Below are 26643 nucleotides of genomic sequence, written 5' to 3' on the forward strand. Positions count from 1 at the left end.
GGGGGGGCGGGGCTGGGGAGTCCCGGAGCTCCGGTCACGGGGGGGGGCAGGCGGGCGGTGTGTATAGCGTGTCGCGGCTCCTTTAAGAGGCGGGGGGGGGTCGAGAGGCCTCGCGCCCCTCCCGCCAGCGCGGAGCGCTGGGAGGAACTGACCAATAGAGGCGAGCGGTGGCGGCGGGCGTGGCGGCGGGCAGCCAATGAGCAGCCGTCGGGGCACCGCGAGGAGGTCGGGCGCGCGGGGCATGACGGCGCCGGGCAGCGCGGGGCCGCCGCGTAGGTAGGGGCGAGGGGAGGGCCGGGAGGGGAGCGGGGCTGGGGCGGGGGGGGGGGTGGGGGTTGTTCCGGGGGCCCGGGGCGCGGAGGCCGGGGCGCGAAGCCGGCGAACCCGCTGCCCTTCTCCGCCTGGCCCCGGCCGGCGGCGGCGTCGCGCTCTGAGGGGAGCGCGGAAAGGCTGCGGCTGCTCCCCCCTCCCCTCCCCCTCCGTTCCCCCCGCCCCGTTTCTCTCTCCTGCTGAGGCGACCGGCCGGCCCGGCGCGTCTCGGCGCTGCCCGGCCCCGGAGCCGCCGTGCTGGCGAGCTCGGAGGCTGGGGGCCGGCTCCAAGCGCTGCTCCGGCCGCTTCTCCCGCGGTCCTCGGGGGACGCTGAGCTCCCCCGCCCCCCTCCTCTCCTTCCCCGGCCCATCGTCGTCTCACCGGGACCGGGAGGGGACCCGGCCCGGGCGCTGCCCCTGGCGCGGGGCTCTTAGAGCGGCGCCCAGTACAAACCAGTATCCCCGGACCCGCAGGCACCGAGGCCTGGGCTCTCACCCTGGCTCCGGCCCGCCGGGAGCCGGGCCCCAGGGCCGGGCGGTGCCCGCGGGGGGACGGGACCCTTGGCGGGGGCGCGGATCACGGGAGGCTGCCGACAGCCCGGGCCCCGCGGCCGGCAGCGGGGAGCACGCAGGCGGCTCCCTCCTCTCCTTGACCTCCTGCCTCTCTCCTGACAGCGCCGCTCGGCACCGGCCGCTCCCCTCCAGCATCCTCGGGGGTGGCTCCGCTCCAGCAGCCGACACACGGGATTGAAATGACCTTGAAAGCCGGGAACAAGGGCGGCTCGCCGGATCCCGCCCGGGCTCGTTCGGGCCGAGGCAGCCCGGCCGCAAGTGTCTCCCTGCGGCTCTGATCCTCCTCTGTTACTTGGCTTCTCTTTTTTCCGGAGGCGGAATTCCCAGCTCGCTCTCTCCCGCCTCCACCGACATCTTCACCCTCGCTCACGCCGGTATCGGGGAAGGGACCAGCGAAAATCAAACGCCGACGCAGGGGCTTATGCCGGACAGTTTCCAGGCCGGATCCCAGCGCTGCGTAAGGAGATGCCGGGCTGGGGGGTGGAAGAAACATCGGGCTTCGCTTGGCAGAGCCGTGGCCTGTGGGGGCGAGCTGGAGATCTCAGGGACCTGAGTGGGTGGGAAGGGCGGGTGTCAGCCCCGGCACAGTGGGTGTGGGGGTCGGCAGGTGACCAGGAACCCCTGCATCTGCCTGCTGTGCCTCATCTCGGGAGCTCCGCGTTTCGACTGCTCTTGTTCCGCGTGTAGTTTGGGACGCTTGGTGATTTTCCTGCAGGAGCAACTTCCTGCTAAAAGGATTCCTCGAGGAGGATGGTGGTATGAGTCGCTGGGGAGTGTTTTCCTCAGCGTTGGCAGAGGCTCTTGGCAGGGAGATGTCCCTGCCAGCTATGCCTGAAGCCCAACCTTATCCTGTGCTTCCGAACCCCAGATCTCCATCCCTGCCACATCTGGGAGTGGAGACGGAGGTGAAATCTGGAGAGGGGAGACTAGGCAGCCACTGCCATGTCTCCGCTGAGGCTGAGGATGCTCCTTGCAGCCCCCAGCCCCTTCTTGGAGCTCTGATGCTCCACTGTGTCCATCTGACCTGGGACTTGTCCCCAGAGGTGACCGTAAGAGGGAGAGAAAACTGGGACAGGACTATGCAGCACTTCCAAGTGCTCTTCAGCCTCTGGCTCATCTCATTTTGGGGGATTTCTGCGTGTTTGTTGACCTTGGCCAGGTTTCTCTGTGCCCTCGCTTTGGGCAGCGGGTGCCTCTCCCTGTCCCCTGTGTGGTGCCCCTTGGCCTCAGCCCCGGTTCGGGCTAAATCCGCTCACTTGGATTAAGCACCACAACTGCTCAGGGATTTAAGGGATGATGTGGGGGAAGCCAGAGTGAACTGAGCACAGGGCAAGGTGGGGAAAAAGGCTCTATGGTGCCTCTGTGATACGAATTTCAGCTTTGGGGCAGCGTGACATCACCTACTTCTTGTCAGTCGAGTCTCTCTTGTGTGACTTGTGTTCGCTGCTTCTGCAGCCCCGTGTATGTGCTGCATTGAGGGAGCATCCCCGGTGCTTCCAGCTGGGGTTCAGTCGGCGTCAGTGCAGTGTTTTGGTTGGGTCCTCGAGGCTGGGGAAGATGGGGGCTCACATGGCTTTGACTCTCGGGCTGTTCGGGTGACAGCTGTCGGGGTGCAGCACCCCCATCCTGGTTCTCCCCAAATCAGGAATTGTTTAGTTGGGTTTTCCTTCAGATAAGTCCCTTGGAGCGGGAGCAGAGATGCAGGGCAGTGAAAGAACCCCTGTCTTTATTTAGGAAGTAGTTTGGGATAGTTCCTCCAGCTGGGCTCTGCCGCACCGCCATGGCATTGCCCCTGCTGCTCTCCAGCTCCGTGTTCATCCTGCGTGCTGGCACTGCTCCCACCCGCTGCCGTCCTGCCTGTCGCCCACCTGCTCAGGCATCACCCCACAGCCCTTCTCTGTGGATTTGGTGGCTGCTCACCGGCTCTGTGGAGCTACTGGGGAGCCTGGGTGTTTGCTGGGTAATCACGGATCAGGGCTGCTGATCCCCTGGGATCACGCTCTGCTTGGTCTCTCTGTGCCAGTAGCACCAATCTCCAGTCGGTTGCAGTTTGCTGAGGGCAGAAGCGTCACCTTTCTGGCCTGCTGGGTGATAACCTCCCTTGAGCGGCGCTGGGAGCGTGTTTGCTTTACCTGTCGTAGCTGATAAGCGCCTCTGATAAAACTCATGACAGTAAATGACGGGCTTTGACGAGAAGGGAGCAATTAAAGGAGGCAGGCGGTGTCCGCGGCGTGGACTCTGCCCCAGGAAGGTGTTTATGCTGACCTGGAGGAGCAGACCCTCGCTGGCTGAAATCTCCCATCGCCCCGGGGAGTTTCATAGACCTGTGCTTTTCCCATCCCAGCCTCTGTCTCTGGAGTGCTGCAGCCTGGGAAGAGGTTCTGCTTTGGGGGGTTGCTATCCGAGATGGTGGGGAGGGAGCTGCCGTTCCGTGATGAGCTCCAGGGAGTCGCGTGATTTGAGAGAGCACAGAAATATTCCCGCTGTCCTTGAGCAGTGGAGATACAAGCGTGTCCATCTAGATGGGGATGGGAGGGGATGGATTTACAGCTCCAAAAATCATCTCTTCCCCCCTCTCCCTTCCCCTTGGGAGCTAATGGGCTTCTCCTTGCAGTGCCAAACCGATGCATGAGAAAGCAGCTCCCCTGAAGAGCCCCGAGCCCATGCACAGCCGTGAGAAGCTGGAGGCATCACACAAGGAGAAGAGTTTGGATTCCCTCGACGGCAGGTGAGGGAGACCCCCGAAATGCGGCTTCCCGGGGTCTCTCTTCAGTCCTCAGCATCTTGCCATGTCTCTCTTGCGGTGCACATGTTTTTTAGAGACCTGGGGCTTTTTGTCACCCTGATGGTTGTTATTTTTCCTTCCAGCCTGCACCTGAATGAAGCCTTGAAGGATGAAGACATCAAGAAATGCCACCGGGAAGTGGTAAGTCTTTTGGCTTCCCGAGCGAACGGGCTGGGATGTCGTATCCTTACCCCATCTGTTTGCCGCAGAGGAGCCCACCTTGGGTCTCAAACATGGAACACAGGAGCCAAAACAGGTCTGGTGCTGCCTGTTTGAAGCTTTGTGGTTGTTCAGATCATGCCCACAGCAGGGCCGCTCCATCCGTCTGCAAACAGGGAAAAGCTGAGGAAGAGGAAGGAGCAGGGGGAACACGAGGTTTTTTGCCTTTCCCCGTGATGAGGACGGAGGAGAAGAACATTTTCCCGATAATTCAGAGGAGTCTGGGTGGGTTATGGGGTTGGTAACAGGTTTGTGCTGGGACCATGGGGCATTTCTTGGTGGCGATGCCACAGTGTCCCTCTGCATCCCCCTGAAACACTCCTGCCAGCACTCCACCACCCTGGCCTCTCCCCAGGGGGTGTTTCCGCCAGCCCCAGGTGATGCTGAGCCTTGATCCTCTTAGGCCGGCTTTATCCGGTGACAAGGTACATGGAGCAAAGGTGACCTTGTCACCGTGGGCAGGAGGGTTCTGCCTGCAATTCTGCCTCCAAACCAGCCCCACGGCCCTGCGAGCTGCACCAGATCTCTCCGTATCCCGGCAAAGCAGCTTGTCCCTCAGATTTTGGGTGGCAGATGTCACCACTGGGGACAGCCGTGTCCCCTGAGGTGCGGGGTGATGCTCCGGGACAGGGAACACAAATCTGCCTGCGCTGCCTTATGGGACTAATCGATGGGATTTAATGCAGAGCGTGGATCTGCTTCGGAGCCTTTCGCCTCCGTACGGAACCAGTGACGGGCGGACTTGGGGAGCCCTGACAGGCTTTGAACAGGCACCGGGAATATAAATAGCTGGATGGCGCGGCGTGATGGGCGCAAAGCAAGTGCTGTCACCGTGCCCCGAATAAGGGAAGAGCTCCAGGAGGAGGAGGAGGAGGAGAAAAACCTCTGGGCAAAATAAATTGCCTGCGGATGAGCCTGAGGAAAACAAGCTCCTTGCAGAGGCTCGGCCTCCTTGGATAAACTCTGGCCGTTAGGGGAAATGTTTTCCTGGGAGGATGGCACAGCATTTGTTGGGCTCTGGATCATCCAGCCCTCCTCTGGCCCTCTGTCCCTGGCGTCCCCAGCCCGGTGGGACCCCACTGCGCCGGTCCCGGGTGCGGGGAATGGGAGGATGGGGGTGTTTTTTGGGTCTATTTATTGGCAAGGTCAGTGGATAACTTCATTCTGCTTTGTTTTCAGGCCGCTAGCAAGTACAACTCCCAGTACCACAAGCTGTTCAAGGACATCCCGACGGAGGAGAGTGTGCTGAAAGGTGGGTGGCACAGCAAGGGACCGTCATGGGGGCGTCTGGATCTGGCAAGGGGTCTGTCACGGCCCTCTCTCTCTCCCTCGCAGTTTGTTCCTGCGCCCTCCAGAGAGACATCCTCATCCAGGGAAGACTTTACATCTCCCCAAACTGGCTCTGCTTCTATGCAAACCTTTTCGGGAAGGACATTAAGGTAATGGGGAGGGGGAACCAGCCCACCCTGGTCACGCAGGCTGCGTAGCCCACCCGTTCCCACACCCAAACTGTTGTCTAAAAGCCTCCGGCCGCAAAGGCGAGTGTGGCTGGGGAAGCCACATTATCAGTTTGGGGTAAAATTCCCTGATGCAGAACCTCCTGCAAGCTGCAACAGCATTTGAAGGAAGATCAAAGGTTTCAGAGGGTGTGTGTGGAGGGGGGGGGAGGGGAGATTTGAATCGCTCTTGGCTTTTCTTCTTGATTTACAATCTGATGTTCCCCTGTTAGTCTCGCGGCTGACAGGGATCGTGGGGAGTGACGACGACTTCCTCTAAAACTGGGCTGAAGAACTGAATTATTGATGTTGGCAGCCTTAAATAAATATCCGATGGAATTGCAGGGTTTCAGCAAAGTTCTCCTGCCATGAATTGCATCCTGCTTTGGTTTTAACCCTCCCTGGGCTTGCAGGGCATTTCCTGAGATGGCTCTGAGGGACAATCACCGGGCGATGCTCCCTCCCCCCAGTCCTCTGAGCCGAGATTAACGCAGAGGCTGCTGCGACCGTTACTAAACCCCATGCTGCCCCGGTGAACCGCCGAGTCCCCACGTTGCTTCTCTGCTTGGGGTGTAATTACCACGCGCGTTAAACCTCCTTCTTGCGAAAGAAACTCCCTGAGCCCATCCCCGTGTCTTCTTGGCCTCCAGGTTGTGATCCCGGTGGTCTCAGTACAGCTGATAAAGAAGCACAAGACAGCTCGGCTGCTGCCCAACGGCTTGGCCATCACCACCAACGCCAGCAGGAAGGTAACAGCACCGGCGCTTCCAGCATCGGCGCTGCGGTGGGGGATGCCCTGGCTGTGGTGGGAGAGGAGGGAAGGAAGCAATTCCCATCTCCAGCTGAAAGCGAGGGCGGGTTGGGAAGTGGCCAGAGCAAACACCGTGGTGTTGCTTTGGTTTCTGAATTTTGCTTCATTTCTGGGCAAGGTGAAGCCCCAGTGATACTTGTCTGAGCCCAACAAATTCCTGCTGGGCACAAATGAAACCTTTAACGCTGGTGGGGAAAGGGTTTGGGCCAGGGTTCCAGCCCAGCAGGTGGAACACTTGGTTAAGGGGATGAATTTCCAGCTTTTAAATGGAGTGTTGCCAGATGCAGTGAGCTGACCAAGTCCTCCTGGGGAAGAGGGTTATTCCTGTGGGATTTGGGGAGAGATTATTCCTGCAGGATTTTAGCAGGGGGTGGGGCCAGGGGAGGATTTGGGTGTTGGAAACGATCCAGTTGCAAGGCTGCTCTATGGGGGCTCTGTGTGGGCAAGGTGAGTGATGCCCTGTCCCCCCCCCCCGGCTGCATGTTGACCCGTGGGGGTGTTTTCCCTCCTCCTGGCTCCATTTGGTGCCGAGGGTGGGATGTCCCGTGGGGACAGCAGCAGAGTGAAACCGCCCCGAAAAAAATCTGGTCCAGGATTTAGCAGGCTGCAAAAAATAGCAGCAGGGAGACTCTGCGGGGAGGGACACGGCTCCCAAGGAGCGGAAATTCAAGGGCAGGACGTCTCTGCCTGTCCCCAGCCTGGAAAGGAGCTGGACTCGGGGCTGGGGGGGATCTCTCTGAGCTGCTTGGCTCTTTGTTTTGCAGTACATCTTCGTGTCCCTCATCTCCCGTGACAGCGTCTATGATGTCCTGAGGCGAGTCTGCACCCACCTGCAGGTACGTGCTGCCCGGCCTCTGACTTTGGGCTTTGGGCTGTGTCTCGGGGAGCAAAGCTCTTCGCCATCTCCATGAAGGCTTTGGATCGCTCCAAAAGTCCTCCCTGGCACCCTGCTCAGCATCTTTCCCTTGGGAAGAGGGACAGGAGCCATACCTTGGGCATGTCCTGTCCCTGTGAGCCTTTTCTGGGTCACAGATGACAGAGGCAGAGCTGGGAGTTTCTCCTCTCTCTCTCAGGGCGTGTATATGAATTATTTATAATCTGGTAGTAGTACTAGTTCTGCCACTCTGCACATCGCTGCTTTTTCCCCAGATCTGAAGTTTTATGGGGAGGAAAACTGATAGAATGTTAAAAATAAACCCAAAAAAATCTGGAATTGAAAAGCCCAAGGAAGGAAAAAAAATCTATCAGCCCTCAAGCTGCAGAGGAGAGCTGCTGGGATATTTTCTTCTACCTGCCTTTGAAGCATGTGGGAAGCGGTTCCAGAGCCTTTCCCTGCCCAGAAGGGTGGCTGCCGGCTGTGCTTGTGCAGTGATTTGGGTGACTCAGTCCCGTTGCCAAAGCGGGGAATTTATTCTTTGAAACGTGCTGGGCTCTGCCCAGATATTCCCCTTTATTCCCTTCCCACCTCCCATGGTTTATTCTCTCTGCTGGGAACAGAGAGCGGTGCAGGAGCCCTCGGCTCAGCTGTGGCCCCGTAGGGCTGTTGGCAGCAGGAAGCAGCCATGGGATGCCCTTCCACCGCTGGAGGCTTTCCTTCGGCCCCAAAATCCCCAGGCTTGGGGATTTTTAAGCAGCTGCTCTTCAGAGATGCACCAGAAATGTCCAAATTCAATTTTCTGGCCCAGGTTGTTTGCTGCAGGCAGAGGTGATGCTGTAACACCCATTTCTTTTTTACCCTGCAGGTTTCCAGTAAGAAGAGCTTGAGTTTAAAGGAGCTGACGGAGGAGCCCGATGCCGTGTCGCTGGTGAGGCTCAGGGCAGCTCTGGGAGAGGGAAGGACCCCACAAACACCCCATGGGCTGCAAAACGGCCGTCCCATCCCCTCGGTGGGTTTAATCCCTTCCCAGTGCCTTGAGGGGTGGCCGGCAGATGGTTGCAGGGCACAGAGTTGGTCTTTTCCTGGAGAGGGAAAAGCCTGCCGAATCACAGCGGGACTGAGGGAGCACAAGGGGTCGCATCCTGTCACCTGCGGAGCCCGCAGTGCCTGTGTCCCAGCTGGCAGGATCTGTCCTTGCCGTGAAGTGTTGGGTGGCCTCTCACTGTCTCTGCACGGTCTCAAAGGCTTTGGGGCTACAGCTGCACCGGGCTGCCCAGGGGATGCTGAGCAAAGTGGCTTCTGTGGGCTGGTAGCCCTCTGCACCAGGCTGGCTGCAGGAGGTGACAATCAGGGTGGGCTGGCAGCCCTTCATGCCAGAGCATCAGGTAACACTGAAGCAGCTCCAGGACCCCTGGAGATTCCCCGGCAGGGGAAGCCCCCCACTCCAGGACCACTGTGCTCGATTCAGTGCCTTTCCGGATGGGTTGGGACCGGGATGCTGAACCACAGGGTGGGCAAGGGGATCTCTGGGATGAAGGGTGAGTGTGCTGCGTTGGCCGGTCCTTCCTACAGCAGTCGGAACCCGTGTCCCCACGGGGCCGTTGTGGAGGACCAGCTCGCCCTTAGGATGGTGCTCCATGGAGATGCTGTCAGGCTCAAGGCCGAATGTGGCCCTGGCAGTGCGGCTCACTTGGTGCTATTCCCACAGGAGGTCATTGTCCCCGAAGGCAAGTGGAGGAAGGTGTCACCCGCCTCGCTGTCGCTGTCGCTGCCGGACGCCGACTACCAGTGCATCCACCGGACCTCTGTCAGCAGCCTGAGTGCCAAGGAGAGCTCCTTCACCTCCGAGGAGCCCCTGGTTTCGGGTGAGGGCTACGTCTGACCTGGGGGTGGGGGTTTGTGCCCTGTCCTGCCTACGCTGCTCAGGGTTAACCTTTGTAATTAGGTGTTCATCCATCCCCCGCTCTCGGGGAGGGGATTTCTGCCTTGCAGATGAGCAGGGCTGGGGCTGAGAGTCATTGATGGGGTCCTGGGGATGGGGTGTCTTACGTGGTGGGGTCTGAGCCCTCGGTGTGTACTGGTAACACTGTTTGGGCTGCGTTAGCACACGAGGGATGAACAGTTGGTGCTTGAAGGCTCCTGATGGCCAGAGGAGCACGAGCATCTGCCTGCCTGGTGTCACTGTGCCACCGGTTCTCCACTTGCGTTTTAGAAAGTGCAATAAACACTGAGGAGGAGCTGGAGGTGGAGCAGAGCTGCGTGGCGGAGCTGCGACCTTCCGACTACCAGCTCCTGAAGATCTTCATTGTGCTGTAAGTGTGCTGAGGCCACGGGGAGGCTACACTGGGAGCGTGTGTCTCGACCGCTGAGCACTTGTGTTTTGTTCCTCTGCTCCCAGCATCTGCCTCTTGGTCGTGTCCTCCTCGTACCTGGCGTTTCGCATCTTCCGTCTGGAGCAGCAGCTCTGCTCCCTGAACCGGGACTACCTCTCCCGCGGGCACCGGAGGTGAGGGACCCTCAGGGATGCTATGGGGCAGGTGGATCATGCTGCAAGCGGGGGACCCGAGAGGGATGCAGTGTGGAATGGTGACAGCTCTGCTCCCTGACACATCCTGGGGATGCTTTGTCCTTTTTCCTGGGCCTGCTGTTGGGTTGGCTTGACGGCAGACCCCAACGTGCTGTCCCTGTGGGGTAGATGATTCCATCAATGGCACATTCGAACACCCTTTCCCTGCAACATCCAGCCCTGGGGAAGAGGTTTCCTTGGTTGTTTGGGGCTGGTTCCCTGGTTGTAGGGAGCACCAGGACGTCTGGGTGGAACTGGGCTCTTCCCTGGGGTGTCAGCAAGGGACGGGCTGGAGAGGATTCAGCATGGACATTGGTGGGGACTTGTGTCCATGGAGCCCTATCTCACCCCGCTCTCTGCTCGCAGGTGACTGTTGCCCCCAGCGCTGGCTGAGAACGGATGTCAAGACGCCAAGACGCTGGATCGCTGGTGCTGTGTCCTCCCAGCCGTGGCCATTGGCGCGTGGCCTGGTTTTCCTTTGGCCGGTAAAATGGGACCAAGTATCTTCTCTCTTCCTACTGGCACTCACTCCCGGCGGGATGGTCTGGCCAGCTTGCGGCTACCAGTGCCAACTCCTCATCCCAGAGCACAGAGAAGGCAGCGTGAGAGGGAGAGAATGGGAAGAGGACTTATCTTCTGCTTCCCACAATGTGGCAGCTGCCAGCATCAGCTCCCAGCCCCTCCACTCTGGCTGAGCAAAGAGGGGTGCAGAACCCAGAGCTGCTGCCCCCCATCCCTCCTTCTCCAGGGGCACAGGAGGGGCCTTACAGCTTTCCTGGTTTTTGCTCTGCACCCAGCCACGTGCACCGCAGAAGAGGCTCTCTCCTCCTCGGGACTCTGCAGCCTTTCCCAGCGCACAGCGATCCTGGAGCGCAGCTCTGCACACACGGCCTCATTCAGGGACCGATGGGCTTCCAGCTGCAAGGGGGGAGCACAGCGTCAGGGTGGCCGGGCCACGCAGGGCACGAGCAGGGTGCCTGCTCCACTGAACCCACCAAATCCACCCACTCATCCCCCCAGACTGCCTTGCCCAGCTCCTGGAAGGGCCTTCGGACACCCGGGCTTGCTGGGAACCAGGCGGCCGCCTGTCACATCGTGATGCCAGCGGCTGCCGGGCTGCACCAACGGTCTCTGCAGCCAGTAATTCATGGCACTGCCCTGGCGTGCTGGCTCACCTGCTGCAGCAGGCTGTGGAGGGCAGCGATGTTCTCCTTGGACATGCAGAAGACTTCCACGTCCTCACACACCACGTCCTGCCCAAAGCTGGTGTCTGGAGCATGGTCCAGCTCCTCCATGAGGAGGATGAGCTGCTGCTTGCTGCTGACAAACTCCTCTTGCCTTTGCTCCTGGAGGGGACGAGCAGGGTTACACACCGGCGAGACCCTTGCCCACCGCTATCCCTGAGCCCCTCACCCCTCCGCTCACTTTCTCAGCCGTCAGGGAGGCCAAGTGGCGCCTGTAGCGATCCAGGTCCTCCAGGCTGGGCACGGCGTTGCTGTCGATGCAGAAGGGGGTCTCGCAGAGGATGTCACACAAGTCCCGGTCCTGCTCTTGCAGGGTTTTCAGCTCCTGCTTCCTGTCCTCCTTCTGCTTCAGCAGCACTTCCAGGTGGGTGCGCAAGTTCTTCTCCTTCTGCAGAACAGTTGTTTCTTCCTCTGCCTGGAAGAGCCCAGAAATCAGCTCTCCTCTCCGCAGGTCTCACTGACCCAACTCCACAAACACAGACCTGGGACAGGAGCCCTGGTGCTGCATGAGGAGCTGCCCAGGACGGTGGAAACGCAGTGGTAAGGCACCCAGCCTCCTCAGCCACCTCCCAGTGCCCAGCCCAGAGCAACCACAGGGCCACCGGCACTACTGGGTGTCCCAAAAGGAGGTTCTGAGCAGGCTCTGGCCTCTCCACAGCCAAGGCACCTGGCCAGAGGCTGTTACCAGTGGGATCCTGGGGATGAGAAGCGATCCGTTACCTCGAAGGGGTCCAGCTGGAGCTCCTTGCAGAGGGTGTCCAGCTCCTTCCTGTGCAAGGCAATGCTCTTCAGGAGACGCTGCTTCATGCTCTCCTCCTCTGCCACCATCATGTCCAGGAGGGCCTGTGGTGGGAGGAGGGGGATGGAGGGTGAGAGGGGAACACAGGGCTCACCCACGGCACCGCGGCCAGAGGAGCAGCCGGGTCGGTGCCCATGGAAGGCCGAGGAAGGAGCAGGCACCCAGCGACGCCCCTGGGTGCTCCCTGTCCGGCCAGGGACCTCCGGGGCTCCCGCTAGACCAGCCCCGGCCCCCCATGCGGCCGCCGGGACGGGGCCGCCTGGTCCCCGCAGCCCGTGTCCCGACACTGTCACGCCGCAGCCCGGCCCCCACCGCTCCCTGCCCCGCCCCGCAGCCGGTGGCCCGGGCCCGTCACTCAGCAGCCGTGGCCCGGCCCGGCAGCCCCAGCCCCGTCCCGCCCACACCTCGGCTTCATGGCAGCCGCCAGCTCCGCTCCGCTCCCTCCGCCGCTCTCGGACGATGCGAATCTGCCGCCAGACGCGACGCGAGTCCCAGGCAACCGCCGCTTTTGCGGCCGGACCCGCCCCAAGATCGCCACCAGCCAATGGCAGCAAAGCCCCTCCGGTGCTTCTGACCAATCGTGAGCGAGACCGGCAGGGTCGTCACTCATCAGCTCTGGGGCGAGGGAGGGGCGGGCAGGGGGCTTGCGGGGGCAGAGAGACGCTGCGGGGGGCGCAGAAGGGATGCTGGGGAGGGAGGTGAGAGGATGTCGGGGTGCGGGGGCCACCTCAGGGTCCGAGCCCCCGTTAGGCTGTGGGCTCAGGGCAGGCTGGTTCCAGCCTTTGGAATGGTCACTGATCAGTCAGCGCAGCAAAACATCTAATAAAGTGATGCCGCGATCACTGTAATTGAGTGGGAAACACGCTGCTCGTTACCTCACGGTCCTGTTGTTCTTCCTGCTGCTGCACACAATTATTGGGCTGCAATTAATAACTCTCAAGTAACCTTGATTGCTCCCAGTGCTGTGAGTTACAGCCCTGTCTCCCTTCCCTCCGGTGCGGGGCACGGGGTGCGGGAGGGCTGTGGGGGCACAGGGTCTCGGCGGAGGGTGCAGCTGGGACAGAGGCGTCGGGGTGCAAGCTCATCCCTTCTTACTGTCCCGCATCACTTCATGTCAGGGTGCGAGTCCGTCCCTCTCAGCTCGGGCCGCTGGGGGGAGCTGGGGGATGGGGTGAAGGACCGTCCCCGACACAGTTCCCTGTCAGTCCCGTTTTGCTGCTCGTACCCGGTTGTGGCACTCCTCGCACTCACACCGAGCCATCGCAGCCTCTCCTGCACCGTTTGGTTTGTTCCTTTTCTTTCCTATTTTTGGGAATTACAAGTGCTGATTGGGCCAAATCCCCACACCCCGGGGCAAGAACTCGCTGCTCGCTCCGGGCTCGGAACGGCTGTGAAAGGAAAATAAACCCAGGATTTTCTAGTGTGCCCCTGCTTGCTGTCAGCATCCTTGCTGCGAGCCCCAAAACTGGGGGGAGGTGGTACCCCAGAATCTGGGCTGTCTTGGTACCCCTTTGCTGGCCATGTCCTTTGGATGTGGATGACGTGGAGGTGGCATTGTCGTCGCGTGGGTCTCGGGGATGGGTGGCATCGCCTTGTTCTCCCTTTTGGAGGCCGTACTGGGCCCGGCGTCACATGAGGCGGGATCCGGGGGGGGCGAGGGGGGTGGGGACGACCGTACACGTGTACTGACCGGGTGGTCCCTCGGCGCTGTCGGGATGGCGATGTGTGCTCAGGAGCGTGTCTGTGTATCAGGGAACCCCGCGTGTCACCCTGGCGGTGACGGAGATGGGGGGAATGGCAGTCTGGGGGTGCAGCCCGGGTGGCTTTTGGGAGGGACACCCATGGCTGGGATGTTCTGGGTCGTAGGGAACGGGAGATTGTTTCACTAGATGGCAGCAGAAGCCGTGGCGTGTGACACCCGCGGTGGTGGCAGATGCCTGGAGAGGGTGCTGAGCGGCAGCCGCATCCTGCTGGGGTGGATAGGGGGAGCCTTCCTCCTCCTCTCTGAGCATCCGCAACCCAAATCTTCCCCCCACCAGCCCGGTTCATGCAACAAAACGCATGAAAATAGGTAAAATGCATGAAAACCACCCAACCTGAACATCATATGGAGGTGGCGTTGGCTAAGCGGGGCCCGGGGTGGCATCCACCCATTTTTGGGCGGGGTGATTTAGTGCTGGGGGGGGGGGGGGGGGGGCGGTGGTCTGCGGTTTAGCCGCATGTTTCTTTAAAGCCCCGGCGATACCCGTCCATTCCCTGTGGGACCCGGCGGATGAAAGGCACCGGCCCCACCGGGGACTCGCCCTGCTCGTTCCGCCGGTGCGGCTGCCGAGAGCAGTTTTGGGTTGGTTTTTCTCTAAAACAAAGTTTGGTGCTTGACAGGTTCAACCTCAAAGTGGGGCTTTATCGCCCCAAAATGAGATTTACAGATTTAAGACTGGGGTGACTTTGGTCTTGTGTGCTTAACCTGGAGGTTTTTTTGGTTGCTTTACAGCACCTGATATAAAACAGGTGCGTGGGGCCCCTCTTCCCTGTGCCCAGCCCAGCGTGCAATGGTGACAGTGGCCACCTCAGCTCTCCTCACGCCTCTTTGGTTGGAGCCGGCGCTGTGACAGCCCATGGGAGGTTTGGAGGAGCCCCTGGTGTAGGTTTGGGGGTGTGTGTGTGTGTGTGTGTGTGTGTGTTTGTGTGTCTCTGCTGCCAGGAGCGAGTTCCAAGGCTCCGGGTTTGTTTTCTAGCCAGTGTTTGCCTGCCTGGTCGTGGTGTTTGCTCTCACGGCAACGCCCTGCTCGAGTTTATTTCCTTCTCCTGGTGTACAGAAATGCCAGGTGAAGGTCTTGGGCACAGGAACCGTCTGTCCGTGCCCAGGTGCTCACCTTGGTGGCTCTGCCCTGTCCCATGGGGACGAGGGGAAAGTGGGGTGCCTGCCGGATGAGCTCAATGCTCCCCACAGCCCTCAGTGCTCCCCACCACCCTGCCTCCCTGCCCCAAACTGACCCCTAAAAAAATAGGATTAGGAGATTAACTTGGCCCGTATGGCCTCCTCGCTATTGCAGGAGGCACTGGCAGAGCTCTCCCTGTGGTTCCTGCGCTCCAAGGCCGATTTTGGTGGCCGATAACCCCCCCACAAGACCCGAGTTGTGATACCGTCCTGCAAGAAGAAACCGTTTGTCAGTGGGTACCCACACAAAAGACAGGGTGGTGCTGCCAAGTTTGGTTTGGTTGGAGTTTTATTTGGGGACTGGGGAGAAAGGTGGCCTCCCGCAGCGGCAGTGATGTCACTCCGGCGAAATCCCGTGGAGTGCAAAGTGAATCCCCTTCAGCAAGCGGCTCCATCCTGTTTCCACCATCTCTTGGATTTTCAGCTCCATCTGAGTGGTAGAAGGGGTTTTCCAGGGAGGGATGCCTGGCCCCGTGCGCTGCTCTCCAGTCCAGGCAGCTTGGGAAGGACAGGGATGACCCCGACCTTCATTTTCTGTCTGTGATGTGCATTGGGTGTTTTGGGAGAGACAGGGCTGCAGGTACTTACCTTCCTCTTTGCAAGAAGGGAAGTTTTACGGCCTTCCTGCAGCAAAACCCACCGGGGACTGGGCTGGCAAGAGAATGGGTGAAAAGCTCTGGGTTCCAAATAACCCTCCTGCTTTTCTCTAAGGATATTCACCCTGGCATGTTGGGGTGGGGTTGTTCTGCCAAGCACCACCAGAGCAACCAGCTCTTTGCATCTCACCAGGTTTGAGAGAATTCCTTCCCCTGTGATGTCTCATTTTATTTGTCCTTTTAAGGAGAGGCATGGGAAGAAAAGCATTGGGATTACAAGTGGATTCAGGATTTCTTGGGCTTCAAGGAGACTGCAGTTATCTTTGGCTTTTACACCTCAAGCTCCGTCCGCTCGTTCTCCCCGGTGCGGGGGTTGGTTGGGTTTTGGTTGTTTTTTTAATCGGGAGTGACAGAACTGGTTTTGTGTTAGAGGAAGCAGCGACTGCCCCGTATGTTCCGAGCGCAGCGAACGCGAGCGAGGCTTGGGGAGTGCCGACGAACCCTCCCCAAATGGAGGCGGCCTAAAATCCTAACGAAGAAAACCCCAAACCCATCCTTCAAAGAGTAAGTGTTACCTTTCATCTCAATTCAGTTTCCTTTCCTAGGACTGGGGTTCTCAGCTTCTCCTTCATTTTCCGGCAGTTTGGAGTCAGGTATTAATTTAGAGTAGGAACAAACGAGGGTGTGGGACCAAAAAAAAGACCCAACCTATGGCTGTGCAGCCCAGGAGCACCTATCTGAGGGTAATTCCTTACTAATTGGAGCCTCCTCTTTTGACATCCCCATCCTGGCACCGGGTTTTTAAAGGATACAAATCCTTGCTGGTAAATCCCAGACTGCTCCAATGCCGCTAACGAGAGGTACAAATTAGAAATAACCACGATAAAGCATTTTGGGGCTTGGTTTTGAAGGGCATTTGCTAAACCTGGCTTGGAACAGCAACGCCTGTAGCCAATTAAAGCCACCAATTGAGGGTGTGCCGGCTAATGGGTGAAGATGGAGAAGCCTCTTCAGCAATTAGTGTAAAAATTCATCATGGAGAGGAGAATTTCTGAGAAAGCAAAGTGACTTTTCTCTGTAGACATTTCAAGGCCAGTGATTTCCAAAGGGGACTAAGGCTTTTCCAGGAGGGAAGAGAGTGGGGTTTTTTTGGGGGGTGGGGTTGGGAATGTAGCAATGCTAGAGGGGGTTACATTCTTCTTCTCTGGGACAATCCCACATGTGGGCATCTCCCTCAGGCACTGGAGGTGCTGCCTCACGGATGGGAAGGCAGGTTGGTGTTGTTTTGGGGAGGGTGGGGGAGGAGGGTGGCTGGAGCTGCACCTCACTCACTTCTGTGCCAGTTTTGTGATGAGAGTTTTCCATTCTGATCTCTTCTGTGTGATGTAAGAGGGGGTGAGGAGCTGCAGCAACGGCTCTGGCCGCCCCCGGAAGTATCCCTGACACAGAGCCTCCGCGTTGCAGATCACGTACATGCCACAGTCGTAGCTGTTCTGCTGGGCGGGCGCCTTCTCCTCCGTGAAGGTCGCTTTGCCCCCTCTCTTGCCCAAAAAAGCCTCCAACTTCCCCGCCACTTGCTTGGCGTGGACGGAGTTGCATTTACTGTGGGAATCATAATGGGCGAAGCACTTTTTGTCCCTGAAATAAACCAGTAAGCTCCAGTGGGTGCCTCCAGCGACCTGGTTGGAGTTGTCGTTGATAGGTAAGAACACCAGTTTCTTGTGGAGGAGGTCCAGCGGTTGAAGGAATATGGCTATTTCTTCCTGACTAAGGGCACACTTAATGAACTGAGCCACTTCGGGGCTGATAAAACAAACTTGATCGCTGAATTCTTGGAACTGGTGGTTGGCGAAGTACTCGAAGGCAAACCCGATGATGTGATCATTAAGCCAGTTTGGGGGTTCCAGCAAAGCAACGTCCGACTGTCGCAGCAAACTGTCCATGTAACTGAGAACCACGGGGTCCATCCTGTGCAGGTCGGGGCCACGGCGCGCCGGGAACCTTCAAAAGCTGAAACAGAAAGGGTAGAAGATGAATTAAGGAATGGAGATCGTACCCAAGACAAGATATAGCACAACACATCCTTCTCTGCAAGCGGTGAGCAAAAGCCCGCGTTCCCCAGACGGACACTTGAAGGGCCGATGTGTGAACCGTCTGCCCAGCGAGCAGGTGGCGTGCGCGCGGCGTGCGCTGGGTGAGCTGGGCGCTCTGCTGCTCTGGGAGCCGTGCGCGGCTCTGATTAGATAAACGCTTTATCCAGCCAATCTTAACCTCAAAGCAAAGTGATTTCAAAGCAGTTCCTGCTGGGAAGCACAGGCACACCTTCAGCTCTGTGCCTTGCATGGTCACCATACGTCACCTGGGAGAAGTCGGTTGGTGTTTTGGCAGTTCGGTGTTGTCACCTGCATGGTGACAATCTCTGAAATTCTTTGCATCACCGGCCTTTCTTAAATCAAAGTCTGCCTGTGGCTGTCTGACAGGCGGACGGGACGGTCCCTTCCACAGTGCCACAGCTCAGTGCCAGACACACGCCCTGATCCAGGAAAACCTGCTGGCCCACCAACTCCAGAGGCGACGTGGTGATGAGTAAGGAGAAGCAAAGCAAAATGAGGTCACAAACAAAGCAGTTTCCTGCTTTAGGACGACTCTCTACCTAGCTGATAACTCAAGTACCACCAAAGCTGATGGTCCGTAAAATAACCTGTTGGTCCTTAGGTTTTAACTTGCCAAAACTCAGCACCTGTGGGGACACTGCAGGGTGAAGGTCCCTGGAGACTTCCACTGGTGACGTCTGCCTGCGAGCAGTAGCGAGCAGTGATGCTGACACAATTCTTTCCGAGCTTTTACTGTGTTATTTGTCCAAGCTCTGTTCTTCCCTCTTCAGCTGCTCAGCCTTAAAAAGGAAATTGAAGTGGGCTGTAGCACCTTGTTCTCCCCACCCATACATCTGAGGAGACCTCCTCGGTGGGCTTCACACGTCTTCCAGGCAAGGCATTTTCCTGACTCCTTTCTGTTTGTCAGGCTAGCTGTGTATCCCTCTGATTCTGGTCTTCCACCAGTTGTGTAATTCCTTTTCTGAAGCTCTTGCGTTGGCTGCCTTTCCCTCCTGAGGGGATTCCTTTCAGAGAGAGGTCACACAACATGCTGGGAGGTGCTGCTCAACAAACAGCACGAAACACTCGTACCGGTACTACACCTGGATTTAAGAGATTTTCTATCTGATGATTAAAAACCACCCCGGTTTTCTTTTTTGCCCGCCTCTCACATCCCCCATCCCAGGTTCCTCTGCTGCTGCGACAAACCATTAGCCCCCGATGCATCTCTCTTTGCCAGGACAGGGCTGGAAATGCCCCAGTTTGGGCTGGCGGGTGATGTGGAGGAGCTGGGTTGGCTCCACCCTTTTCCTCATGCATGCAGAGCGCAGCACAAAAACTTCCTAGGATTTCTTTAAGCACTATGTGAAAACTAGTAAGGATAAGATCACTCACATACGATTCACCATGAATAAGACACCAATTATCCATTATGATAGGGAGAAATTAAAACAAACTAAATATAGAGGCAAGTGTTTAGTTGTTTACATGTTAGAAAGAAGTGGATTTGTGCTTCTCGGCGTGATGTGAATCATGAGAATAACCCTTCCTGGCCAGGGATGCGTGAATTGGGAGAGGTTTGTCTCTGAAAAAAAAAGAATCTTGGCAAGGTTACACCACACATGACTTGTAAATAACAGAGCGGGTGAAGCACGCTGCGTGCGTGACGCGTCGGAAGGAAGGGCTGCGCTGGCAGAGCTGAGGCTTCAAACAGCCAGTGGCTGTGTAGCACCGGTGGATGCGAGGGATGCCAAGCAGCACGAGTCACTGGAAAGGAAGGGGAGCAGTCATTGTTATTCCTCCTGTGCCCCACACAATGGTATTTGGACACGTTTCCTCTGGTCATCAGCTCAAACTACTTCCAAGTTTGCGGAGCAAATCCTTCGCAACGACCTGCGGTGTAAAAACACCCTGTCCCGTCCCGCCAAACAGTCCCAACCAAGTGCCAGCAACGCTGTGGCACGACGAAGCAACCCCGTGGGTGGCTGAATGCGTCTCAAGACCCGCACAGCCCAGAGGCTGAAGGTTTAATGGGGTCACTACTGAGATGCTTCTTGCACGTGCCCGTACGACACCCTGATTTTTCATTTACCATCTGTTTTTTCTGTTTCATCTTCTCCTAGACAGGCACAAAACAGAGCAAAATAGTTTTCCACTCCAATCCAAAGGGGATTACGGGCTGGGGAAGGAAGTGTGCTTCCTGCATTCCGCTAACTTTCCCCTCTGCAGAAACATCAATTGGTTTTGTTGGGGTTGATTGGGGTTTTTTTTCAGTCAAGGAGCCAGGGAAGGTGGGAGGGACCAAACCAAAAAACAGTTGGCAGCTTCCTACAGTCAGGAAGAGAGAATGGTTACAGCAAACACTGAACTGCCACTAGCTACTACTCTTAATTTTATTGCCATCTGGTATTTGTGCAGCCACTTGTGAGTTCTGCAGGATGACTCACGGTGTGCAGCTCCAAGGAAAACCCTTGGTAGGCACTGGCGCCGCTTGGAGCCACTGAAGGGAAGCGGCAAGGACTGAAGCTGCGTGGCAGAGCTGTGTAAAGTCACCTGCCAGGTGCTTTTATTTGGGAGAACCTCCCCATTTTAGCAACAGATGAATCCACCGAGAAGCTGGGCCGTGGGTCTGAGCATCTTCGCCATTATGGGGTTGAAATCCGGGCACGGATCGCAAGCAGCTCCCCTCTGAGATTGGCATCCTGAGGGCTCTGTTCAGAATGGGAATAAATGACACAGGCCCAGGACGCTTCTAGCAGGTTGCCAGCACTGAGGGTCACTCGTTTGTTTCATCTACATATTAGTAGTAGTTGGAATCTTTGCAAACTCTCCGTAATCCTCAGCTTGGGGGGGGCAGAGGGAATTCACCTGTCCCGTTCCGAGCTCTGAGAACCCCGCGGAGAGGAAAAGGAGCCTCTCAATAAAAAGAGGAGAGGAGACCGCCCGTTTCGTTCAGAGCTTTACAAATGGGGCCGTCGTGCGGCGGCGCGGCGAGAAGCGAGTTTGTCATCTCCAAGTTCGAACAGTTTAAAAACCCGACGCCCTCATCAGCGTGGGTTCGATCTATAAACTGGTGGGGCTCCTCCGGGCCCAGGGTGCAGAGGAAAGCCTGAGTTTTACAATCACAGGCTGGGTTGGGCTGGAAGGGACCTCAGAGGTCAAGTCCCAACTGCCTGCCATAGGCAGGGACACATCTCACTAGACCCGGCTGCTCAAGGCCCCATCTAACCCAGCCCTGAACACCTCCAGGGAGGGGGCAGCCACCACCTCCCTGGGCACCCTGTGCCAGGGCCTTCCCACCCTCATAGGGAAGAATTTCTTCTTAACATCCAATCTAAATCTGCCCCCTTCCAATTTAAAAACATTCCCCCCAGGCCCTTCTAAAAAGTCCCTCCTCAGCTTTCTTCTAGTCCCTTCAGGGACTGGAAGGCAGCTCTAAGATCTCTCTGGAGCCTTCTCTTCTCCAGGCTGAACAAGCCCAACTCTCTCAGCCTGTCTTCATGGCAGAGGTGCTACAGACCTCTGATCATCTTTGTGGCCTCCTCTGGACCTGTTTCAACAGTTCCACGTCCTTCTTGTGCTGGGGACTCCCTTCCACTATACTCCAGGTGGGATCTCACAAGAGCAGAGCAGAGGGGCAGAATCCCCTCCCTGGACCTGCTGGTGATGCTCCTGTTGATGCAGCCCAGGACACAGTTGGCCTTCTGGGCTGCCAGTGTGCATTGTTGGCTCATGTTGAGCATCTCTAGCACATCACCTCCCAGCCTGTAGTGATGATAAGGACTGCCCCAATCCAGGTGCAGGACCTTGCGTTTGGCCTTGCTGAACCTCGCGCTTGGCCTTGCTGAACCTCATGAGGTTCTCATGGGACATTTTCTCCAGGCCCCACTGGAGTTTTGTAATATTTGACCAAACCTCCCTGCCAAACGTAGGATTTTCAGAGCAATGAAGACAGCGACCTCCTGCCTGTAATCACTGCCTTGTGCTGGAGCGCTGGGGAATGGAACTCCCCAGTAATTGAGTAAGTAGGCAGCGACAGAGCAAAGAGAGCATAAATGATGGGTGAATCAGATGCCTGCAGTCAATTTTAAACAAATTAAAGGTGCCAACGCCACCCAGAGCAAATATTTTAAGTTGCTGCGTCACTAAACTCCTGTACCAAATGTAAAAGAATATGGAGGGAAATTAAAATAAAAAGACAAATAATTCAGCCTTTATTGGGAAAGAGGAGGAGGGACAGAGTTTTGGCTGAGGGCTCGGTACTGATGAAAGGTAAAAGGATTTATCTTCCAGACCACTCCCTTTTACCAGGAGCACAGTTTTTAGACACTGTGTTCGTGCTCTCAGTCGCTGTTGTTGTTAACAGGAGTGAGAATTACTATTTATCAGTGCAGAGTGGGCTACCAGCACCCCAGTCTCCATGTCTATCTGTCTCCTGAAGGCACCAGAGAAGAAAGTCAAAGCAAAATTAAATAGCTAAACAAGAAAAGAAGCGCACTGCCCTCATCTTTTGTTCAATATACATAATCTCATTGCAGCCTATAGATCACAGTCCCTGTATGACAGGGGAACAGAGCTGCTGGGGGTTCAAGAGACCCGAATCAGAAGAAAACATGGATAATTTCCATACGCGCAGGCATTGCCCAGACCTTTGCGGTCCCGACAAACTCCCCCACCAGACGCCACCGAACTCTGGATCCCCACAAACCCAAAGCTGGAGAAGACTGCCAAAGGAACTCCTAAATCAAACGAGGTTTGCTCCCCAGGATGGGCTTGGCCAGAGCGTTAAGAGATAAAAAACCCCAAAGAAAGCCCCAAGCCCAGTGACACGAGGGGCGGGAGATGCTGCGGAACGACAGGCAGCGCCTCGGCTTGTCTGTGGATAGATCACCTCTGCCTGCTTTGGGAAAGAGTTCAGTCTGTCCCAGGCAGGATGGGGAGCCCGCTCCTGCCGGTTCTAATGAGAGTTAAGGGGAGAGGAGGGGGATCACACGGTGCCGGGCTCAGGGGCAAGGCCCCGGGCAGGGAGTAAGGCTCTGGCCTGAGACCAGCAGGTAGTGCCGCTCCCGGTGCCCACCGGGGCCAAGCGGCGCCCGGGAAGCCCCGGTTCGATGCCCGGTGCCGGTAACGCGTCTCGACGTTCCGCGATTTTAACCTTTTTCCCCTCAAAACGCGCCTTGAAACCTCTGGGCACGGCGAAGGCCGGTCCGGACCCCCAAAGGGCTGCGGCCTACGCGTCCACCGGGCACGGCGACCACCGCCGGAGCCCTACCGGCTCCGCTGCCGCCGTGACAACGCCTGTCGGGCCCTCCCGTGAGAGTCGCCTCCGCGACTCGTACCCCGGCTCACCTGCCGCCTCATACCCCGCTCGCCCTCCGCGACGCCGGCACCGGCCGGTTGCTGCGCGCTGCCGTAAAGCTTGGCAGCGCCGCGTCGTGACGACCCGGTAACCGCCAGCTCTGCGCAAGCGCGGGAAGGAAGCAGCGGGGGGGGGGCAGGGGTGGTGTGTGGTGGTGGCCGAAGGGGCGGGGCCAGCGCGTGGCACCTCCCGTCTGCCCCGCCCCTCCCTCTCCTCCTCTCCCCCGGCGGCGCGCGGGCGGCGGCGGGTGCGTGAGGGAGGTGCGCGTGGGCAGTCGGGCAGCGCCCGGGCGGCGGGAGCGGCCGTTCCTTCTCCCCGCTGCCCCCCCCCTGCAGTAGCGGCGGCGCCCCGAGGGACCCTCCTCAGCGGCGGCGAGCGAGGGGTGCGCCGCGCCCCGACACCCAGGTGAGCGGCGGCGGTGGGAGACACACACACACAGACACACACAGACACACACACACACACAGGCGCGCTGGGGTGGGTGGCGGGGTGCGAGGGGAGAGGGGCGGGCGCGGGGCCGGGGCCGCCGCCGCGGGGCCGCTCAGCGTGAGGCGAGCCCGGCGGCGCATCGCCCGGTGCCGCCGCGGGGCCGGCGGGAGCCTTTGTTCGGAGGGCGAGTCCCTCTGGTCTCCCCCAGCCTCGCCCCGCACCACACCCCCCTCCTCCCCCCTCCACTCCCGCCGTGTTCCCGCAGCGGGCGGGGATGCCCCCCAGCGCTGCCCATCCCTGGGGGAAACGGCGGGAGCGAGGTGCCGCCCGGGTGCTGGCCCCGGGCCCCGCGCTGGCTTCCCCAGGCGTGGGAGCAGCGGGGCTGTGGGGCTGAGCCCTCCGGTAACCGGCGCGCTGCCGCTGACACCCGTTTTGGAGTGGGTCGGGCAGGCAGGACGGGAAAAAAAGCCTTTTTTGTTTTTTTGGAGGGGGGGAGGGCACTACAGGAGCTTTTACCCTCCTGCAGTGTTTCCAGTGTCGCCAGTGGGGCTGCGGGCTGGTGGCACTCCCGCAGCGGCAAAGCAGCCCCGACGCCACCGCGATGGGCACCGCCAGCAGAGCGGGTGGTGATGGGTGCTGTGGCACAGGCGAGCAGCCCGTTAGGCTGCTCGACGCGAGCGGCGTTGCACCATTCCCACCCCGACTTAACGAGGTACTTCTAATTTTTAATGCGGTATTTGAAACCGAGGCAGCTCCTTCTCTGGCGTTATGGACCTTCACGGGAGCCCGACTCCTATGGAGGTTAAAACAGTCTGTATTTCTTTCTGGAATTTTCCAAAAATTGCCCGAACTGGCCCTTTGCTTTATTCCTCCACCCCTCCCCAAAAGAAAATCCTCCGACGTGACTTGCGGGAGGACCAGCCATGAGTTCGGAGCCAAGCGTTTTGCCGCCCTTCTGCTTCCAGATCGGCTTCCTCCTCCTCCATTTGCGTGTTCGTATCCTTGAAATCGAGCTGAGATTAATAAAGTCGGGAGCGTGAGCTCAGCAGAAATCATGGCTTTCCCATCCCTTGCTGCAGCGCCTTTACCCTGCCCATCGGCGTATAGAAAAATAATCACGTAGCGGCAAAGGCAGGAGGAGAGCGCTGCTGGGGGAGAGGAAACAGCGCGGCACTTGGCTCAACCCATAGCGAAGCGCTGTTAATAAATCGCCTGGTGAATAGGTTGTTGGTTGGGGATCTGGGTTTCTGGCCGGCTCGAGCATTTTCCCGGCTTTTTCCCGGGGGAGCGCTAGGAAATGACAGAGGAGTGTTGTCTTGTTGCCTCTCCTGATGAGACGTGTGTGGACACGGTGGTGGTGATGGGCTGTGAATGCTTAAGCACAGCCTTAGTGTGAGCTGAGCTTAACCACGGGTGCCAGCAAACTTCGGCTGGGGTCAGAGGGGCTGTGTTATCGCTGAAGAGCATCTTCTCTTCAGGCCGTTGTCCATGAGTCACGTGATAATCGTGATTTTCCCTAAATCTCTGAGCAAAGCCATCCATTTCAGTGGCTGTCCTTGGGTTTGAACATTTAAAAATGAACAGAACCCTATTTTCTGCATGTGTTTCCCCTTGCCAAGGCTCTCCCAGCCCTCACCCTCACTCTTAGCCGTGATTTTTTCACCCCCAAGACCATTTTGGAAGCTGTCAGTCCAGCTGTGGTCAGTAGGGAAAGTAATTCAGCAACCCAAATAAGCTGTTCATTTCCTCGCCTATCAATGATTATGCAACTTGATTAATTTATTTATTCCGATCAATATATCTATCAGGATGGCTTGGGAGATGTTTCATCTTTTATTAAAGGCTTGTGGTCCATCAGTGGTGCCTCTGAAACATCTGAAAAGAGGGGGTTTTTTTGTTTTAAATAACCTGTTTGTTTATTAAAGGAAGGGTTAAATCGTAGACTACTCAGCTTTGCAGAGCAAGCCTCAGACTCCTCTGCACCCACAGCTCCATTAATGATTTATAAAGGTCACATATTTACCTTTTATTTTTATTGGGTGGGGAAGCTGCATTTTAAGACTTAAGGTAATGAAATGGCTGACGTCACATCTGCTCTTACTATCTCTTCTGCACTGATCTATAGCACCTAAAGCTCGGACTAGCAAACCTCTGGGATCCTTTGCTAGGGAAACCTAACTGGTTTATGTCTAAATTATTTGTGTGTAGCATGTTGGCAGTGGTTTTAACCAGCGGCCGTCATGTTTGCAAGGAAACCTCTGGGAATGCAAAGCACGTGAGGTCAGGCGCTCGCTCAGGGAAGGCGCCAGACCTGGGGTTTGTGGTACCTGCACGACCTTCATTTAGTCAGTTGTGAGGTAAGGCTGCAGGAGAAATCCTGATGGATAGCTCCTCTGCATTACCTGCAAATCAACAGGGGGATTACTGGGAGCGCTGGGAGGGTGCTGGGCCGGGGGCTGGTTTTGCAGCTTGGTAGCTGGTGAGGAGGACCAAGGTTCCCTGTTACAGCCTTGGGACCAAGGGCTCTGTGTAGCCCCGAAGCCGAGTCTTGTCAGACTGTGAGCGAATGTGACCTGAGTGTTTCTGTAATGTTTGCTGTGGCTCTTGGTGGCCGTGTCTCGGCAAATTCTAGTTCTCGCTCCAAGCTGCCCAGCTTTAGTGTATAATTCCTTCAAAAATACATTTAGTGGGGAGAAGGCAAGGTCGTTGAGCTGCTTGAAGCCTCTTAGCTGGTCTGGCTTGATTTTTGGAAATTCCTGCGTCCCGCCGGTTTATGAATCAAGGGGATTGCAGGGGATTGCAGTCGCGCTCGCACGTGAGATGCTAGAGACGGCCGAGGGCAGACCGAGCGCCTGGTTTTAGTCGGGTTTTCATTGCTGTCATGTCTCCATTGGCTTGGAAGCACGTTCCTTACATCCTTTATGAAGTTCTTAGACTGGTGCCGAAGTTTGGCTCCCCAAGGCATGCTGGGTGCAGGTTTTGGCTTTAGAAGGTGGGGTTTGGAGTGGTTTTGTGTGTGTTTGTGGTTAAAAAGCATCTTATTTTCTCAGGCTTGGCTCCTGCCTGCCGACATTTGCTTAACTTCCTCTTGAGTGAATGGGATTTCTTCCTTCTCTAAGAAGTAAACATGAGCATAAATATTTAAAGGATCGCAGCTTAAGTTTGCAAATTTGAGACTCTCTGGCATTCCTCTGGATGAAAGTAGTAGCACCAGAGATTCCTGGTTGCATCTGAGTAGTTCCCCACCCTGGGAACAACCAGTGTTAATGGTTCAGGCTTCCAGCTGGAGAGATACTAGGCCGTGTTTCCAGGTTAGAGCTGGGATTGTCACAGATCACAGGTGTGGGTTTCTTTTCTTGAGTGGTAGGGAGGAAGCACTGCTGGTGTGATGTCTCTCTGCCATTGGAATTGAGATTATATTTATGGCCTTCTATTTTCTCTTCATTCGGGCCAATTTTTTTTCCATAGGCGTTGGTTATATGTGGGAAGGGTGTTGAGGATATAGAAACCAAACACCTGAAGCTCTTGCTGGAAAATGGATAGCAA

The 26643-nt window shown here is 57.4% G+C and overlaps 2 protein-coding genes across 6 annotated transcripts; one reads left to right on the forward strand and one right to left on the reverse strand.

Moving 5' to 3' along the window:
- Positions 1-266: 266 nt before the first annotated feature.
- On the forward strand, positions 267-12542 carry GRAMD2A (GRAM domain containing 2A; the record flags this gene model as incomplete). Of its 5 annotated transcripts, none has more annotated exons than XR_014617456.1 (14): positions 267-276; positions 985-1339; positions 3497-3610; positions 3751-3808; positions 5066-5138; positions 5222-5325; positions 6033-6131; positions 6958-7029; positions 7936-7998; positions 8779-8935; positions 9283-9382; positions 9469-9576; positions 10003-11244; positions 11332-12542. XR_014617456.1 is itself a non-coding variant. In XM_084267829.1 (12 exons), the coding sequence occupies exons 2-12, from the start codon at positions 3507-3509 to the stop codon at positions 10004-10006; spliced, it is 942 nt and encodes a 313-aa protein (XP_084123955.1). In that variant the 5' UTR covers positions 356-1339; positions 3497-3506. The 5 variants fall into 5 exon arrangements, 2 of the variants coding, with proteins under 2 accessions (XP_084123955.1, XP_084123954.1); XR_014617458.1 differs by lacking the exon at positions 267-276 and having other exon boundaries at positions 356-1339; positions 11332-11420; positions 11539-12542; XR_014617457.1 differs by lacking the exon at positions 267-276 and having other exon boundaries at positions 356-1339; positions 11317-12542.
- Positions 12543-16298: 3756 nt separating this feature from the next.
- SENP8 (SUMO peptidase family member, NEDD8 specific) lies at positions 16299-22697 on the reverse strand. Its single transcript, XM_084268336.1, has 2 exons — positions 22659-22697; positions 16299-17226 (listed from the first exon to the last, which is right to left on the reverse strand). The coding sequence occupies exon 2, from the start codon at positions 17181-17183 to the stop codon at positions 16545-16547; it is 639 nt and encodes a 212-aa protein (XP_084124462.1). The 5' UTR covers positions 17184-17226; positions 22659-22697; the 3' UTR covers positions 16299-16544.
- Positions 22698-26643: the final 3946 nt, after the last annotated feature.

The sequence above is a fragment of the Gallinula chloropus genome, assembly GCF_964237585.1.
Source record: "Gallinula chloropus genome assembly, chromosome: 9".
Lineage (NCBI taxonomy): Eukaryota > Metazoa > Chordata > Aves > Gruiformes > Rallidae > Gallinula > Gallinula chloropus.